Source organism: Pezoporus occidentalis, unplaced genomic scaffold (assembly GCF_034315485.1).
Source record: "Pezoporus occidentalis ecotype Australia unplaced genomic scaffold, CSIRO_AGI_Poc_V1 ctg63, whole genome shotgun sequence".
NCBI lineage: Eukaryota > Metazoa > Chordata > Aves > Psittaciformes > Psittacidae > Pezoporus > Pezoporus occidentalis.
The window spans coordinates 181,203-197,553 of NW_026915977.1; the positions used below are offsets into that span (position 1 = coordinate 181,203).

Here is a 16,351-nt window from a genome sequence, read left to right on the forward strand (position 1 = left end):
TGGTTTGGGGATGGAGGTGCAATGAGTATGAACACCCATGGGTGCTGCTTGGGGTGGTTTGGGGATGGAGGTGCAGCGGGTATGAGCACCCATGGGTGCTGATTGGGGTGGTTTGGGGATGGAGGTGCAGCGGGTATGAGCACCCATGGGTGCTGATTGGGGTGGTTTGGGGATGGAGGTGCAGCGGGTATGAACACCCATGGGTGCTGCTTGGGGTGGTTTGGGGATGGAGGTGCAGCGGGTATGAGCACCCATGGGTGCTGATTGGGGTGGTTTGGGGATGGAGGTGCAGGGGGTACGAGCACCCATGGGTGCTGATTGGGGTGGTTTGGGGATGGAGGTGCAATGAGTATGAACACCCATGGGTGCTGCTTGGGGTGGTTTGGGGATGGAGGTGCAGCGGGTATGAGCACCCATGGGTGCTGCTTGGGGTGGTTTGGGGATGGGGGTGCAGCGGGTAGGAGCACCCATGGGTGCTGATTGGGGTGGTTTGGGGATGGAGGTGCAGCGGGTATGAGCACCCATGGGTGCTGATTGGGGTGGTTTGGAGATGGAGGTGCAGCGGGTACGAGCACCCATGGGTGCTGATTGGGGTGGTTTGGGGATGGAGGTGCAGCGGGTATGAGCACCCATGGGTGCTGATTGTGGTGGTTTGGGGATGGAGGTGCAGCGGGTATGAGCACCCATGGGGGCTGCTTGGGGTGGTTTGGGGATGGGGGTGCAGATTGTGGGGTTTGGGGATGGAGGTGCACCCATGGGTGCTGATTGGGTGGTTTGGGGATGGAGGTGCAGGGGGTACGAGCACCCATGGGTGCTGTTTGGGGTGGTTTGGAGATGGAGGTGCAGCGGGTATGAGCACCCATGGGTGCTGATTGGCGTGGTTTGGGGATGGAGGTGCAGCGGGTATGAGCACCCATGGGTGCTGATTGGGGTGGTTTGGGGATGGAGGTGCAGCGGGTATGAGCACCCATGGGTGCTGCTTTGGGGTGGTTTGGGGATGGAGGTGCAGCGGGTATGAGCACCCATGGGTGCTGCTTGGGGTGGTTTGGGGATGGAGGTGCAATGAGTATGAACACCCATGGGTGCTGATTGGGGTGGTTTGGGGATGGAGGTGCAGCGGGTATGAGCACCCATGGGTGCTGATTGGGATGGTTTGGAGATGGAGGTGCAGCGGGTACGAGCACCCATGGGTGCTGCTTGGGGTGGTTTGGGGATGGAGGTGCAGTGGGTATGAACACCCATGGGGGCTGATTGGGGTGGTTTGGGGATGGAGGCGCAGTGGGTATGAACACCCATGGGTGCTGATTGGGGTGGTTTGGGTCCAGCAAGCATGGGCACCAGCAAGCATGGTCCTGTTTGGGAACGGAGATGCAGAGAGCATGAGCACCCACGGGTGCTCTTTGGGTGGACTTGGGGATGGAGATGTGGAGGGTGTGACCACCCTGGGGTGCTGTTGGGGTGGGTTTGGGGATTGGGATGCAGAGGGTATGAGCACCCATGGGTGCTTCCTGAGGTGGGGATGGAGATGCTGAAAGGGGTGACGACCCTGGGATGCTCTTTGGGATGGTTTGGGGATGGAGATGCAGATGCTATGAACACCCAGGGGTAGATGCAGTGGGTATGAGCACCCTTAGGTGCTCTCTGAGGCAGATCCCAGCATGGATATGCTGGAGGGCCTGAGCACCCAGGGATGCTGCTGGAGTCTGGGTCCAGCATCGACAGCCCTTCTGAGGGTGCCATTAGGGTCTGATTCGGGGTGATCAGGAGCGCACCCCCCCAGGGTCCCTATATGGCACCAGCACCCCCCAACCCACCCCCAAGCCTGGATGCAGGGGCAGGCTCACCTGGCTGGGTGATGGTGATGGTGACGGTGGTGGCAGTGGTGATGGTGGCAGCGGTGCCCGGGCTCAGCATCCCTATTTGTAGGGCTTGGCGATGGTGACGTTGTCCCTGTCACTGCTCCCATGGGAGACCATGGCCTCACTGACGGCATCGCCCTCCTCCATTGGATAAAGCCAGTGCCCATCACATCCTTCCCTCTCAAATCCCCTCAGGACAGCACCCAGCACCCCTCTTTTGGGGGTCTCTGGTTCATCACCCAGGGCTGGGGATCCCTGGGAACGGGCTCAATCCCCAACACGGCTCCTGATGGCTGGGAAAGGGCTGGATCCAGCCCAGATGGTGCCCAGCCCCATGGACAGCACAGCCCTTGGTGATGGATGGGGAGCAAACTCTCTGTGCCTCGGTTTCCCCACCCGATATCCCCACTTCTCCCCCCATTTTCATGCTCATCACCCCCAAATCGATGCTGGCAATGGCCACACAGCCCAAAGCCACCGGCTCCAGGGATGTGACACAGGGATGGGGCTTTAGGCAGGATCCAGCCCTGGATTAGCTCCAGCTGCCGCTCGTGTCTCTGCTGTTTGCACTTGGAAGCAGCAGATGCTGTGGGGAAAGGTCAGGACAGCTTCCACACACCCCTGAAATCCCTCCATTGGGAAGGCAGGGATAAAAGGGAAAGCACATCATTAATAGGATCATGGAGCAGCTGGGATGCAGGTGTTTGGGGTGGTCCCTGTCCCCAGGGAGAGCATCCATGGGGGGTGAGTGTGAACCCTGCATCCCAGGAGGGTCCCTGTGTCACTTTAGGATGTGATGTACAGATCCGGCCAGAACTCCCCAAAGTCAGGAGCCAGAGCTTAGTGATGATGATGTTGGGGTTCACGGGGGGCAGGTGATGGATGATGGCAGCAGTGGGGTCATTAAGAGGGGGTGTTTTGTGTTGTTTTGGGGGTCTCCCAAAAGATTGGGATTGAGATGAGCTGGAGCCTGAGATGAGCTCTTAGGCAGAAGCTCTTCCCTGGGAGGGTGCTGAGGCGCTGGCACAGGGTGCCCAGAGAAGCTGTGGCTGCCCCATCCCTGGCAGTGTTCAAGGCCAGGTTGGACACAGGGGCTTGGAGCAAGCTGCTCTAGTGGAAGGGGTCCCTGCCCGTGGCAGGGGTTGGAGCTGGAGGAGCTTTAAGCTCCCTTCCAACCCAAACCAGGCTGGGATCTCTTGAGATGCTACAAGAAATAACCTGAAATCTCCTCCAGCACCTCGGGATGGAGGTCTCCTGGTCCAAGGATGGAGGCAAAAGCCTGCAGCATGCTGTCAATCGGAGATGGGCTCATAACAGAACCATTTGGTTCTGTTACAGATCAAGACAAGGGAAGGGTCTGGGTGCCACCTGGAAGGGGACACAGAGCTCAGACCATGTGGAGCCAGCCAGAGCCTCCAGACAGCAGCATCCTTCACTGCTGGGGTCAGCAGAGCCACTGTGAGCATCCTCACCTCAAGGCCACAGTGGTTCCGTACCCTGCAGCAGGTCCAAAACCCATCACCAACCCCATGGATGTTTCCTTCAGGAAGCAAAAACCCTTTTGTTTTTCTGGGGTTTGGGGCTATTTTGGGGGGTGAAAACCCCAACAGTTGCTGCCACCATGATCCTTATGGTTTCCAAACCAGCAGCACGTGCTGGCTTGACCCTGAAGGATGAAACTATTTGCTTTGGCTCCCAAAACTCACGTATTTACATTGGATCTAAGGAAGCTCTTCCCTGTGAGGGTGCTGAGGCGCTGGCACAGGGTGCCCAGAGAAGCTGTGGCTGCCCCATCCCTGGCAGTGTTCAAGGCCAGGTTGGACCGAGCCTTGGGTGACACGGTCTAGAGTGAAGCATCCCTGCCCGTGGCGAGGGCTTGGAACTGGACGAGCTTTAAGGTCCCTTCCACCCCAAACCATTCCATGGTTCTATGACATTTAGAGCCATGCACACACACACGGAGAGGCTTTTTCCTTTGCTCTCCTGGTTTTAAAGAGCAGAGAAGTGTTTCCCCCTCTCCCTGCAGGCCCAGCACCCTGTGCCCACAGGTTTGGGTTGGTTGTTGAGATGAGACCCAGGCTCTCTTTTCCTTCTGTTTTTTGGTTTTTTTAAAAAGGCTTTTACTCCCTCCAGAGAGAAAACAAGAAGAGATTTACAAAGCAAACCCCAGCCTGCCCCAGCTCTCGGGCACAGAGAGGGGGGCACCGTCTCCATCCAAACATCACGCTGTTTAATTCCCCAATAGAGCATTGGAAGAAAAGGAGCCAACAGTATCCGCACTAACACTTTGCTACATATAAAATCTCCAGCTAATATGAAGCTTATGGTACCAACCTCTAAAACAGTTAAGATATATACACATATTTTGTTGTTTTTTTTTGGGGAAAAGGGGTATATTAACAAACAGAATATTACAAAATATTAAAGAAGGCAACTCTTCTGTCATGGGATTCGGGGTGGGCTCCTCCTTGTCTTCACTTGAAGTTGGCGTAGTCTGAGAAGGCGTCGATGTATTCCTGCACCACCTTGTAGCAGAATTCGTACTGTTCCTGGGGGATGCAGGGAGAGCACAGGGTTAGAGCAGGGAAATCCACTGCTGAGGCATGATGTGGTGCATGGAAGCGTTGGAAACGTGCGTAGATGAGGCCCGCGGGGATGTGGGTTATGGGGGGCTTGGTAGGGCTGGGTAAAGGCTGGACTTGGTGATGGTTGGGACTCTTCATCAGGGAGTGCAGTGATAGGACAAGGGGGGGCATGGGTTCAAACTGAAACAGGGGAAGTTCAGGTTGGAGATAAGGCAGAAGTTCTTCCCTGTGAGGGTGCTGAGGTGCTGGCACAGGGTGCCCAGAGAAGCTGTGGCTGCCCCATCCCTGGCAGTGTTCAAGGCCAGGTTGGACACAGGTGCTTGGAGCAAGCTGCTCTAGTGGAAGGGGTCCCTGCTCGTGGCAGGGGTTGGAGCTGGAGGAGCTTTGAGGTCCCTTCCAACCCAAACCAGGCTGGGATTCCATGATCTTAAAGGTCTTTTCCAACCTAGCTGGTTCTGTGATTCTATGCTGGCCTGTGGGAAGCTGGGACCAAGCATGGTCAGGTGTCCTCAGCCCAGACCACGGGCAGGAACTGGATTTCCACCCACGAGCAGGTCCCACCTCTTTTGTGCCACCCAAACCTGGGCTGCCCACCCTCCTTGCTAGAATGCCATCAACAAGAGAAGCTCAGCTTTCCCCTTCCTCTCCTCTCTCCTGTTTTGATCCTTAAAGACCTTATTTTAAATCCCTGAGCATCCCTGCAAACCGCTCTTGCAAGACCTCACGTAGTCCTGCCTGCTCCAGTGCTCCCTGCATGCCCAAGCTGTGCCACAGCCTCTCCTCAAGCCCATAAATACGTGGCCTTTGGCTGAGGATCATGGAATGGTTTGGGTTGGAGAGGACCTCAAAGCTCCTCCAGCTCCAACCCCTGCCACGGGCAGGGACCCCTTCCACTAGAGCAGCTTGCTCCAAGCCCCTGTGTCCAACCTGGCCTTGAACACTGCCAGGGATGGGGCACGTCTCCAAGGAGGTTCCTAGAGCTTGTGTCAGTGCTCTTAAGGGATTTGATGCCCTCATCCAGCCAAGCTCCACTCTTCCAGCCATCCTAACAAGAGGATGGGGAGGTACCTCCTGACCCACCTCCGCCCCTCACTCTTTGATGGCGAGATGAAACCCTCAAGCAGGGGTTGAGTGCTCAATGTTGAGTCCCCAGCTCGCTCCTGTGGAGCTCTGGGGTGGCAGGAGGAGCCGTGGGGGCTCTTACCAGTGTCTGCACCATATGCGGCCTCTGTAGTCTTAAACTCTTCACTGTCTGAAAGACATCGAGAATCCCTTCAGCCTTCACCCGCTCCAGGACAGTGCTCAGGGCACAGAAGGTGCCTGTTCTTCCTGCTCCGGCACTGCAAGACAAAGCAGAAGGTAAAGGACACATCCTGAGGCCTGGGCTCAGGGGACAATCCATAGGGAAACCACCGGAGGACTGGAGGAGCCACCAGTGCTGCCCCAGCCTCTCCCAGTTTAGCTCTACAGGACCAAAGCCTCCTTGCTTAGCCAAGGAGGAAAACCTTGGGCTGCTCCTCCTCATCCCAAGTCTTCTGGGGGAACCTTGGACCATCATCTCCCAAGCTCCTCGTAGAGCAGGTCCCCGTGGAGGGGTGGCCAAGCCCTGCTCCACACGGGCTTTACCTGCAGTGCACAGTGATGGGGTGGTTGCCAGACTGCTGCTGCTGCTTCTGCACAGCCGCGATGATGTTGATCATTCCCTTCCCATCCCCAGGGATCCCAACTTCTGGCCAGCCGTGGAAATGGAACTGCCGAATCTGCCGGCTCTTGTTTTCCTGGTGGGAGAGGACAGGTTGAGGTCAGGAAGAGCCACACCATGAAACCCAGCAGCTCAGGGCTCTGGGAAAACCGGCTTGTGAAGGGAGGGCATTCCCACGTCATGGAGCAGGGCAGGATGTGGGGAACCAGGAGCAGGAGGGAGGCTGGGTGGTGGGCACAGGGATGGGGCAGAAAAGGATGAAGGCTGCTGGGTGGCAGCAGGGAAGAGGGATGAGAAGCAATCAGCCAGACTCTTGGAATGGAAGGTAAGCAGAGGGAACAAGGTGGGACTGCAGGGCATGGACACTGCTTTGGGATGATGGGGACATGATGGAGCTGAAGACACCAGAGGGAAGGCTCAGCTCTTTCAACAGGAACCACAAAGCACCGTTAGTGAGGGTTACTGAGGGCCAAACCCAAGAGCATCCATTGCTCCCTGCAGGGGGAAGGTCAGACTCTTACCCTGGTGTTTGTTACCAGCAGGTCCCGCACTGTGTAGCTCTCACATTCCTCCTCCTTTTTCAGCTCCACAGTGATGTCTCCATAGGACACGGAGCCATCAGATGGCCAGTACTGGGCACACTTCTCCTGCGAAAGCGTTAGAAGAGGAGAAAGCATGAAGAACCTGTCTTTTCCCATGGGATTGAAGAGAACAAGCCTTCTCCAGGGGCCGGCATGCCCAAAACCAAGTGGGATCCCATGGGTGTGCTTTGGAGAGGAGCAGCTCACTGCACCCAAGAGTGCTTTGAGAACTGAGGGTCCAGAGCTGATTCACTGAACATCTCCCCACCCTGGGTCTACAAACAACTGGACTCTTTGCATTAGAAGTAGAGACTGAAACCTCTTGCCTGACAGAGAAGAGGTGACACAGCACCCACCACGAGTAGGGCCATGGGGAGAATATGAGGGGTGACACGGATTTACCTTGCTGGGGCTTAAATGCAGCTATCCCCTGGTGCTTACCTGGCCTCTCTCCTCCAGCTCCGTCAGCATCACTATGGAGCAGGATTTCCACTCCCAGATCATCCTCCAGAAGTCCTCTATCGTGTGCTGCAGCGGTCCTTGGCTGGCGATGTAGGAGTCCTTCTGGCGATAACCCTGCATCAAGAACAGGGACAGTGGTCAATGGCAGAGCCTGGATGCTGGGAGCACTGGGAGGAATGCTCCTGGAGATGACTGGGTTACCAAGAGCAGTTAAATGTGGGGAGCATCACGTCTGGCCATGGAATGACACGGAGAAACCTGCTCTCACAGTGGGCTGTGTCCCCAGCATGGGCATTACCCCACCACTGCTCAGCAGCTGAGGTGCCATCAGCCAGAGCTTTACCGTGGTAGACCTTTGCTCATAAAGAAATGCAGCAGGAGGAGGAGGCTCACATCCCCTGCACATGCATGGCCTCATCCATCTGGTGAAGAACCCAAACCATTTGGGTTTCCAGCACTCCTAAGAGATGTTGCAAAGTGGAGGCTTGCCCCATCCCTGGCAGTGCTCAAGGCCAGGTTGGACACAGGGGCTTGGAGCACCCTGCTCTAGTGGAAGGGGTCCCTGCCCATGGCAGGGGTTGGGACTGGATGAGCTTTAAGGTCCCATCCAACAAGAAGCACTCTGGGATCTATGATCTATGCAGCCCAGCAGCAGGTCTGGGTGACTCTGTCTCTTCCTCCACCACAAAGAGCTTCTGTTTCCAAGCCCTTCCGATGTCCCCTGTGCCCTCGCTGCAGACTGTGACTAAAGCTGCTTCGTCATTTGGAACTGGTCATTTAAGCAAAGTTCAGCAGAGGCAGGAAATTGAATCCTGGACAAAAATCTCTTCCATGACATTTAAGCTTTCTGATGGCTGGAGCAGAACACAGAGGCTGTTCCCGTTGTGCTGGGCCAGATGCTCACGCAGCCGGAGCAACCCAGAGGGACCAGCAAAAGAGACTGCAGGGAGCAATTAATTTGGGATGCTGTAATTGGGAATAAGCTGGTTTTACCAGTTCAACCCATGGCAGTGATTGTCCTTTGGGGGGAGAAAAATCACCCTGCCATTAGGAGATGGAAATAGAAAGTGGACTGGAAAAGAGCAGGGATCCATCAGGCAGCCAGCCCTGGCATCACTGCACCAAGATAAACACTCAGATGAGATGTCCCCCTGAAGTCAATAGGATTACGCACAAGAAAGGGATGTGCAATCACTTACCTCCTCCTTGGAGTGAGGAAAGCACTTAACCTCTCTGCCTCACCTCCTCCCGTCACCCAGACAGGTATAATGGGATTGACCTGGGTTTTCTCAGGGGCTTTGGGATCCGTCTATTGCTCCATTACCTAATCTAGTGGATGTTGTCTGACCAAATGAAGAGTGCTGGAAAGCAATCATTGCCATGGCTACGGGCATCTGCTCCTCCAGAGCCAGCATCGGAGCCCAGAGTGGAAGTGAGACCAAGGTTCGGAGGCTCAGCTCTCCTCTCCTACATAGAGAGGTTTCTTGGAGAAAGAAACCAGCACCATCCAGTGACACAAAGCAAAGTCAAGTGGGAAGAGCCTTATGGAACCCAGAGAAGGAGAGTCTGGGGACAAATCCTTTCCATAGGAAGCAGTGTGAGGTAGAGTTTCCACTGGGAGAAGATGGAGAGAAGGTTAAAGAAGACTCACGTCAATGAAGGACGCGTTTACGTAGTCTGTGTTCTCTTCACCTCTCTTCACTGGAATGATTACTCGGTTGAACTCATCTGAAACAGAAGGGAAACGACCTGAGCTCTGAGGAGCACCTTCAAAGCATGGCTCTGGTAACCAGGCATGGCCTTCAGCTGGGATGGCACCAAGCCTGAAGTGAGAGGATAGAGATATGGGAAGGGGAGCACTGCGTTTACAGCACCTGACTGGGACAAGGAGGCTCAGTTCTACCTGAGCCACCCACAGCCAGCTGCCCAGAACTGATTCTTGTATCCCCAAGGATGGAGACTCCACAACCTCCCTGGGCAACCTGTGCCAGTGCTCTCCCCCTCACACTCAAATGTGTTTCCTCACGTTTAAAGGGACCCTCCTGCATCTCAGTGTGTGCTCATTGCCCCTTGTCCTGTCACTGGGCACCCCTGGAAAGAGCCTGGCTCTGTCCTCTTTGCACCCTCCCCTCAGGTACCTACAGGCATTGATGAGACCCCGCTGATCCTCTTCTCCAGGCTGAGCAGGCCCAGCTCTCTCAGCCTTTCCCCACAGCAGGGATGCTGCAGCCCCTGCATCATCTCTGTGCCCTCCACTGGGCTCTCTCCAGTCTGTCCATGTCCCTCTGGCACTGGGGGTCCCAGAGCTGGACACAGTGCTCCAGGAAGGATCCCCTTCCTCTACCTGCTGGCAGTGCTCTGTCCAATGCAGCCCAGGACACCACTGACTCCCTTTGCCACAAGGACACATTGCTGGCTCATGGTGAACCTGGTGTCCACCAGGATCCCCATGTCCTTCCCTGCCAAGCTGCTTTCCATGCTGGTGCCTGGGTTGCTCCTCCCCATGGGCAGGACTTGGTGCTTCTCCTATAGGGGTTTATGAGGTCCCTGCTGGCCCATTTCTCCAGCCTGTGTCCTGTGCCCACACCCACCAGGCACACCCGACCCAGCAGACAACCAGCTCTTACATGGAATTATCTGAAGCACCCTGTTCTTCTTCATGTTGGCCGGCAAGTTGCCTGTTCTCATCTTGTCATTCTGAATCTTGATTGAAGTGAGCTTCTGCAGAGCAAGGAGCAAAAGCAGAGGCAGCTTTCAGCACCAGGCGAGCAGCCGGTGGCCCCCAGAGCATCACCCGAGCAGATCCAGCAGGACAACAGCCAGGCTCACCTTAAACTCCTCTTCCAGGCCATTGCTGCTGGTCCCTGGCACTTTGTTGTAGATCTTCTGCAGGTGGATCTCTAAGGAGGTCACCTCCAGCTCTGTGTCACCGTAGAGATAATGCTCCAGAAGTGCTTGGTAGATGAACACGTACTGCATCTGCAGGGGTTGCAGGGAGGAGCCATCAGCCTCTGCTCCACGCTCAGTGAGTGCATCCCAGTGCCCACACACACTGCCTGCGAGCCCACTACCCCGCTGCCCACCCGTGCTTGTGGGGCACCCTCTGAGACCTCAGAGAAGTGGGTAACAACCTTCCTGCTGCTGTGTGGGGACTGGGGCCTTATTTGCTACATCAGCCAAAGCTGACACAGCACAAAACCTGAAGGCTCAGGGGGGACCTGATGGCTCCCTACAAGTGCCTGACAGGAGGATGGAGCCAGGAGGGGCTGGGCTCTGCTCCCAAGGAGCAAGGGATGGGACAAGAGGAAACGGCCTCAAGCTGCCCCAGGGCAGGTTTAGATGGAGCTGAGGAACAATTCCTGCCCCAGAGGGTGCTCAGGCATTGGAACAGGCTGCCCAGGGCAGGGCTGCAGTCACTGTCCCTGGAGGGATTTAAAGGATGTGTAGATGTGACACTGAGGGACATGGGTTAGGGGTGGCCTTGGCAGGGCTGGGAATGGTTGGACTGGATGAGCTTAAAGGGCTTTTCCAACCTAAACGGTTCTATGATTCTATGAAGGGGATTAAAAAGAGCAGGAGCCAGTGAAAGGCTCCTGATGCAGCATCCTCCAAAAATCACAGAATCCCAAACTGGTTTGGGTTGGAAGGGAGCTTAAAGCTCCTCCAGTTCCAACCCCTGCCACGGGCAGGGACCCCTTCCACTAGAGCAGCTTGCTCCAAGCCCCTGTGTCCAACCTGGCCTTGAACACTGCCAGGGATGGGGCAGCCACAGCTTCTCTGGGCACCCTGGGCCAGTGCCTCAGCACCCTCCCAGGGAAGAGCTTCTGCCTAAGAGCTCATCTCAGTCTCCCCTCTGGCAGGTTCAAGCCATTCCCCTTGGCCTGTCCCTCCAGGCCCTTGTCCCAAGCCCCTCTCCAGCTTTCCTGCAGCCCCTTTAGGCACTGGGAGCTGCACTAAGGAAACCTAACTGCGGGGAGCAAAGCCCAGCCCAAAGCTCAGCCCCACACTTACATCTGTCTGTACCATCTGGCAGCGCTGAGCCCGGATGCGGCTCACGAAGCCGTAAACATCCACCTTCCTCTCGGCGTGCATCATGTCCAGCATGGCATCGATGACGATGAACGTGCCCGTGCGTCCCACGCCAGCACTGCAAGGGCAGAAGGGACAAGTGGTCAGCCCAGCAGCGTCGGGGTCCTCTGTGGGGCAGCCAGGAGGGAGCCTGATGCTTCCCAGCGGTGAGCAACCAGCAAGATGCGGTTTGGAGATGAAGAGCTCCTCGGGGTAGCCTGGGTGTTGGAGATTGATGCACACAGCATCTCCAGCTGCTGCCATGACCCCAGTGCATGAAGGCAGAGAGCAAAGCCTAAGGCAGCTATGATACCCAGAGTCCTTCTGGGCTGCCTGCTCCTCCCAGTGCCTGCTGCTCCTTCCAGTGCACCTCCATCATGTGAAGCTCATGGGGAAGCCTCGTTTCTCTGCTGGTAACTCAACCATTAAGGAGAAGAAGAAAGGTGAGGCCAGCAGATGCTATGGAAAGGCAAAGCTCTTTTGCCAGCTGCTTCCTGAGAAGGAAGGTGGAAAGATGGACTTGGGAGGTTGCAAATGTGATCATCTCTGCCTTCAACCCTGGGCTTTCCCTTGTTGAAACATGGAGAGCCTCTGCGGCTCCCCCAGGCTTGCTGCTGGGCCTGAAACCACTCCATGTGGAGTCAAACACCATGGTCCTTGCTCCCTTCTTCCAATTGCCTTCTCACAACAAGGGATGTCACCCTGTCATGCCCAAGGGCAGCAGGGAGCCAAGGGAGATGCCACTAATACCACCACTGGTGCTTGGCTTGGCTCCCTCAGCATCCAGCTAACCCACTTGAGCAGCCAGCTGGAGCTGTAACGCCATCCCATTGCTGAATCCAAAGAGTTCCTTCCATTCACATGCATTTTTTTTGGAGCATTCCCATGTGGAACATCCTCCTTTAACACGAAAGAGTTAAGTAAGAAAAAGGCCTCAGTGCCAAGACCCCTTTTAGTATGAAATAGCAGCTGGTTTCCAAGTGACCCCGGAGAGGTCAGCCGTGGCCAGGACTTACCTGCAGTGCACTACAATTGCTCCTGCGTATTGGGGGTTACACGTCTTCACCTTCTTCAGGAACTTGAGCATCCCGATGGGGGTGAAGGGGACCCCGAAGTCGGGCCAGCTGGTGAAGTGGAACTGTGTCACCAGGCGCTGGGGCTTCTTGTTGGTGACATCCCCGACCTGCAGGGGATGCAAGTTAACGACGAACACTCCCATTTCCCTTCTTTCCCCCCCCCAAAAAACAAGGGGCAAAGGGAGAGCGACAGCCCCAACGCTGAGCTGGGTGGCTTCAGAAGCACCCACAGGTTGAAAGGGCACAGACCCAGGCTCTGGGGCCAAAGCAGTCTCTAACAGGAGGACATTTTAATGACCCAGCATCACATCCCATGTCCTAGGGGTGAGAGGTGCCAGCCTGGACATGGCTGGGGCTCCAACCTGGCTGAAACTGCCACGTTTCATTCCCAGGGAGCTGCCACTTCACCCATACCCACACCTCTGCCCATTGCATCCTCATATTAAAGGCAGAGGAGGAAACTACACATGAAGGGTGAGGGCCCCACTCAGTGTCCAGATAGGTTTCCAATCTCCAGCTCTTCCTTGCTGGCCTCCAAGAGCACAAACAGTGACTAAAGCATCCAGAGCCTCCTTGGAGGACAAGCAACTGCAGTGACAGATGGGAAAGCAATCAAAGCCAAGAGTGGATTTTGCCTTGGCTCGTGGGATAAATCTGATTATTTGCAGGCATTAAGTATCGGTGGGTGAGAGGAGGAACCAGTACTGGTAACAGCAAGTGCTGTAAGGACTGACTTTCAGCCTTGGCATCCATCAGCTTCCCTGCTCTCTGTTTGCTGCATACACGCAGGGAATGGGATCCCAGGTGTTTAAGATGGGTAAATTCTTAATGGTTCTGGTTAAAAGTGGACAGCCTGGACAAGAGAAGGCTCCTGAAGGGGAGACCTGAGAGCAGCTCCAGTGCCTAAAGGGGCTGCAGGAAAGCTGGAGAGGGGCTTGGGACAAGGGCCTGTAGGGCCAGGCCAAGGGGAATGGCTTGAACCTGCCAGAGGGGAGGCTGAGATGAGCTCTTAGGCAGAAGCTCTTCCCTGGGAGGGTGCTGAGGCGCTGGCACAGGGTGCCCAGAGAAGCTGTGGCTGCCCCATCCCTGGCAGTGTTCAAGGCCAGGTTGGACACAGGGGCTTGGAGCAAGCTGCTCTAGTGGAAGGGGTCCCTGCCTGTGGCAGGGGTTGGAGCTGGAGGAGCTTTAAGGCCCCTTCCAACCCAAACCAGGCTGGGATTGTATGAAAAGAATCACTCCTTGGAGGATCTGAGCACCACACCAGCCCCTGTGGGATGCCCAGTGCAGAGGGGTGGGATGGGATGGGGTGGGACGGGAGACCCGAGCCTCAGCACCTGCTGGATGCAGAACTTCCGCACTGTGTAATCCACCAGGACAGTCACATCCTCCACGGACACTCGGATGTTCCCATATGTCCAGCAGCCCTGATCCGGCCAGTACTGAGCACACTTGCACTGTGGGGAGAGAAAACAGAGCAGGGTGAGCTCTGGTTCCTCTCAAGGCTGGGACCAGCTCCAAGGCACGCCCATGGGCATGAGATGCGCTGGATTTGGGTGAAGCTGGGTTAGATACCAGCCCACGAAGCCTTCTGGTACCCACCTCTTTCCTCTCCTTCAGGTTGGTCACCATGACAATCGTTGCTGTGTTTTGCTCCCAAATCATCCTCCAAAAATCATTCACTGTTTCTTCCTTTGGTCCTAAAGGGAAGGTACAAAGGAACATTATCTTTGGGATCGACCCCTCAAGCGCTGGGACTGAAACCCAGCGTGCGAAGGCACATGTCAGGATGATGCAACATATCTTTTGCCAATAGATGTCAGCACAGGAGGTGCTTTGGTGGCTAACCCAAGGAACAATCCCATCACACAATGGCTGGGCTTTCTGGATGTGTTTTATGATCAGGAATTCCATTTGTAGCCCAAGAAGGGGAAATCAGACAAATGGAGCATGGAAACCACTTGTCCGTGGTCACCCAGGGCAACTGTAGCCACATCAATCAGTCTGCAGAAGTCCTACCCTGGGGTCTTGGCCTTTAACCATGAGATCCCACCTCAATGAAGCACAAGCACAGATACCTGCTGCCTGCAGACACGGAGCTAACTCAGCCTAAGGCTATGGTGAGCAAAGAGAGCAGCAGAGCCAAAGCTTCACCCCAGTCTGGTACCACTGATGGACCAGATCCAGCCTTCCTTCCGCTGCAAGAAGCCAGGCCAAAACCACCATGGCACCCTCCAGCAATCGGTATTGCACAGGTAGGGATGCTCTTCCTCCCCCAGCACATCCAGCACTGACTGCAAAAACCATACTGAGAACAAAGCGTGGACCAGCCAGGCCTCCTTTGGAGCAGGGGAGCTCTGCAAGGCGCTGGGCTGTGGTCAGACTGGAACAGCTTCACACAGCAGAAGGTCCCCAGCCCAACTGCCACCAGAGAGAGCTATGGGAAGCCCCAGGTGTTTACCTTGTGCAGCAATGAACTTGTTTTTCTCTTGGTACCCCTATGGAGAAAAGGAGAAGAAGGATGTAAATGGAAGATGCGTACCTGTCTAACACAAGAATCATGAGATGCATCTACATCATTAACAGCCAGAGCATCACCTGCTCTGCTGCTCATTTTCCTGTGCAGACGGAGCTGCAGCCCCTGAGGGGAGAAACAGCACCACCAGCAGGGCACAAATAAGGGAAAATCCCTGTGGAAAGGGCTCCTGCCCCACAGCAACGCTCCACAGGCTCCCGTGATGTGGGAATGACCCAACTTGCTGGCACACAGCACTAATGAAGTGGTACCTGACAGCCCTTCTGTGGAATCAGACTCTGCATCCAGAGCATCACGTGGAAATCAGGATTAACCACTGAGAGATGGGGCTGTTGAACTCATGGGGATTGATTCTGTGTATTCCCTAAGGGGTATTTATTTACTGGTGAAGAAAGGACAAAGCTCTTTTGGGCCTTGCTTTTCTTCATGTTCCTCTACCTATAAGTCTCCTCCACATTACCCTTCCGACTTATTGGAGCTATATGATCATAACCACAGATAGAGGACATATCTCTTCCTGGGAGCAGAGCAGGGCAGTGTTGCTGCTCTTTTAGCTGGGTTCCTTGGTATCTTTTTCATACCCTTCCCACATCCATCCCTGCAAGCTGGGAAGTACCAATGATTAACTGATGCCTCATCAGCCATTAATCAGAAACTCCCATCCATAGAATCCCAGCCCGGTTTGGGTTGGAGGGGACCTCAAAGCTCACCCAGCTCCAACCCCTGCCACAGGCAGGGACACCTTCCACTAGAGCAGCTTGCTCCAAGCCCCTGTGTCCAACCTGGCCTTGAACACTGCCAGGGATGGGGCAGCCACAGCTTCTCTGGGCACCCTGTGCCAGCGCCTCAGCACCCTCCCAGGGAAGAGCTTCTGCCTAAGACCTCATCTCAGTCTCCCTGTATAAATTCCTGCAGGATCACTTCCCAGACCCCTTCCGAAGCAGCCAGCTCAGCTCTGCAGCTCCTCAAGGAGTCCAAGTGCTTTTCATTATTAGAGGTGGGAAGAGACGGGACTGTGGCAAAGCAGCTGAGCAAGGGCAGAGCTGCAGCTCAACTTGAGTTCTGGCTCTCAGTCTTTTCCTCTGACCATACTCAAGGCATAAAGTGAAGTGCAGGGAGCTCCACCACAGCCACACAAAGGTTATGACATCAAAACCCAGCCTCATGTATTGCTCTGGAGGTGCTGGCGAGGCACAAATCACACCCCATGAAAGCCCCATGCACCTGATGGGACCAGGCACCACCAAGCAGAGCAGAGCCAGGGGGAATTTCCCCTTCCAATGCCACAACTCACATTAATGAAGGAGGCGTTGATGTAGTCGGAGTCAGGAACCCCTTCGACAGGAGTCAGGTGAACCCTGGAATGATCATCTGCAGGGCAATGAAAACTGCATTAAACCCAGCTCCCTCCACGTAGCTGCTGTCTGCTGTAGTGAGAAAGCCAGGTCCTGGAGCAGAACCCAGGCTCCCCTGCACACCAAACAC

General features: G+C 55.5%; 1 protein-coding gene and 1 long non-coding RNA gene across 5 annotated transcripts in view; both read right to left on the reverse strand.

Annotated features, from left to right (window-relative positions):
- Nucleotides 1-16,351, reverse strand: part of LOC134174840 (uncharacterized) — a 141,883-nt gene that overhangs the window by 21,224 nt on the left and 104,308 nt on the right. The gene's annotated exons all lie outside the window — the stretch shown is intronic.
- The window catches only part of PTPRA (protein tyrosine phosphatase receptor type A), a 112,438-nt gene continuing 100,155 nt past the window's right edge, over nt 4,069-16,351 (reverse strand). For all 4 annotated transcript variants that reach the window (XM_062640104.1, XM_062640103.1, XM_062640102.1 and 1 more), the window contains 14 exons: nt 16,161-16,237; nt 14,792-14,828; nt 13,933-14,030; nt 13,668-13,787; nt 12,274-12,440; nt 11,201-11,336; nt 10,019-10,168; nt 9,817-9,910; nt 8,841-8,917; nt 7,169-7,303; nt 6,668-6,793; nt 6,071-6,222; nt 5,649-5,784; nt 4,069-4,408 (listed from right to left, as the gene is read on the reverse strand). In XM_062640104.1, coding sequence (XP_062496088.1) covers nt 4,334-4,408; nt 5,649-5,784; nt 6,071-6,222; nt 6,668-6,793; nt 7,169-7,303; nt 8,841-8,917; nt 9,817-9,910; nt 10,019-10,168; nt 11,201-11,336; nt 12,274-12,440; nt 13,668-13,787; nt 13,933-14,030; nt 14,792-14,828; nt 16,161-16,237 — 1,580 coding nt within the window. In that variant the 3' untranslated portion in view covers nt 4,069-4,333. The remainder of the gene's footprint in view (nt 4,409-5,648; nt 5,785-6,070; nt 6,223-6,667; nt 6,794-7,168; nt 7,304-8,840; nt 8,918-9,816; nt 9,911-10,018; nt 10,169-11,200; nt 11,337-12,273; nt 12,441-13,667; nt 13,788-13,932; nt 14,031-14,791; nt 14,829-16,160; nt 16,238-16,351) is intronic.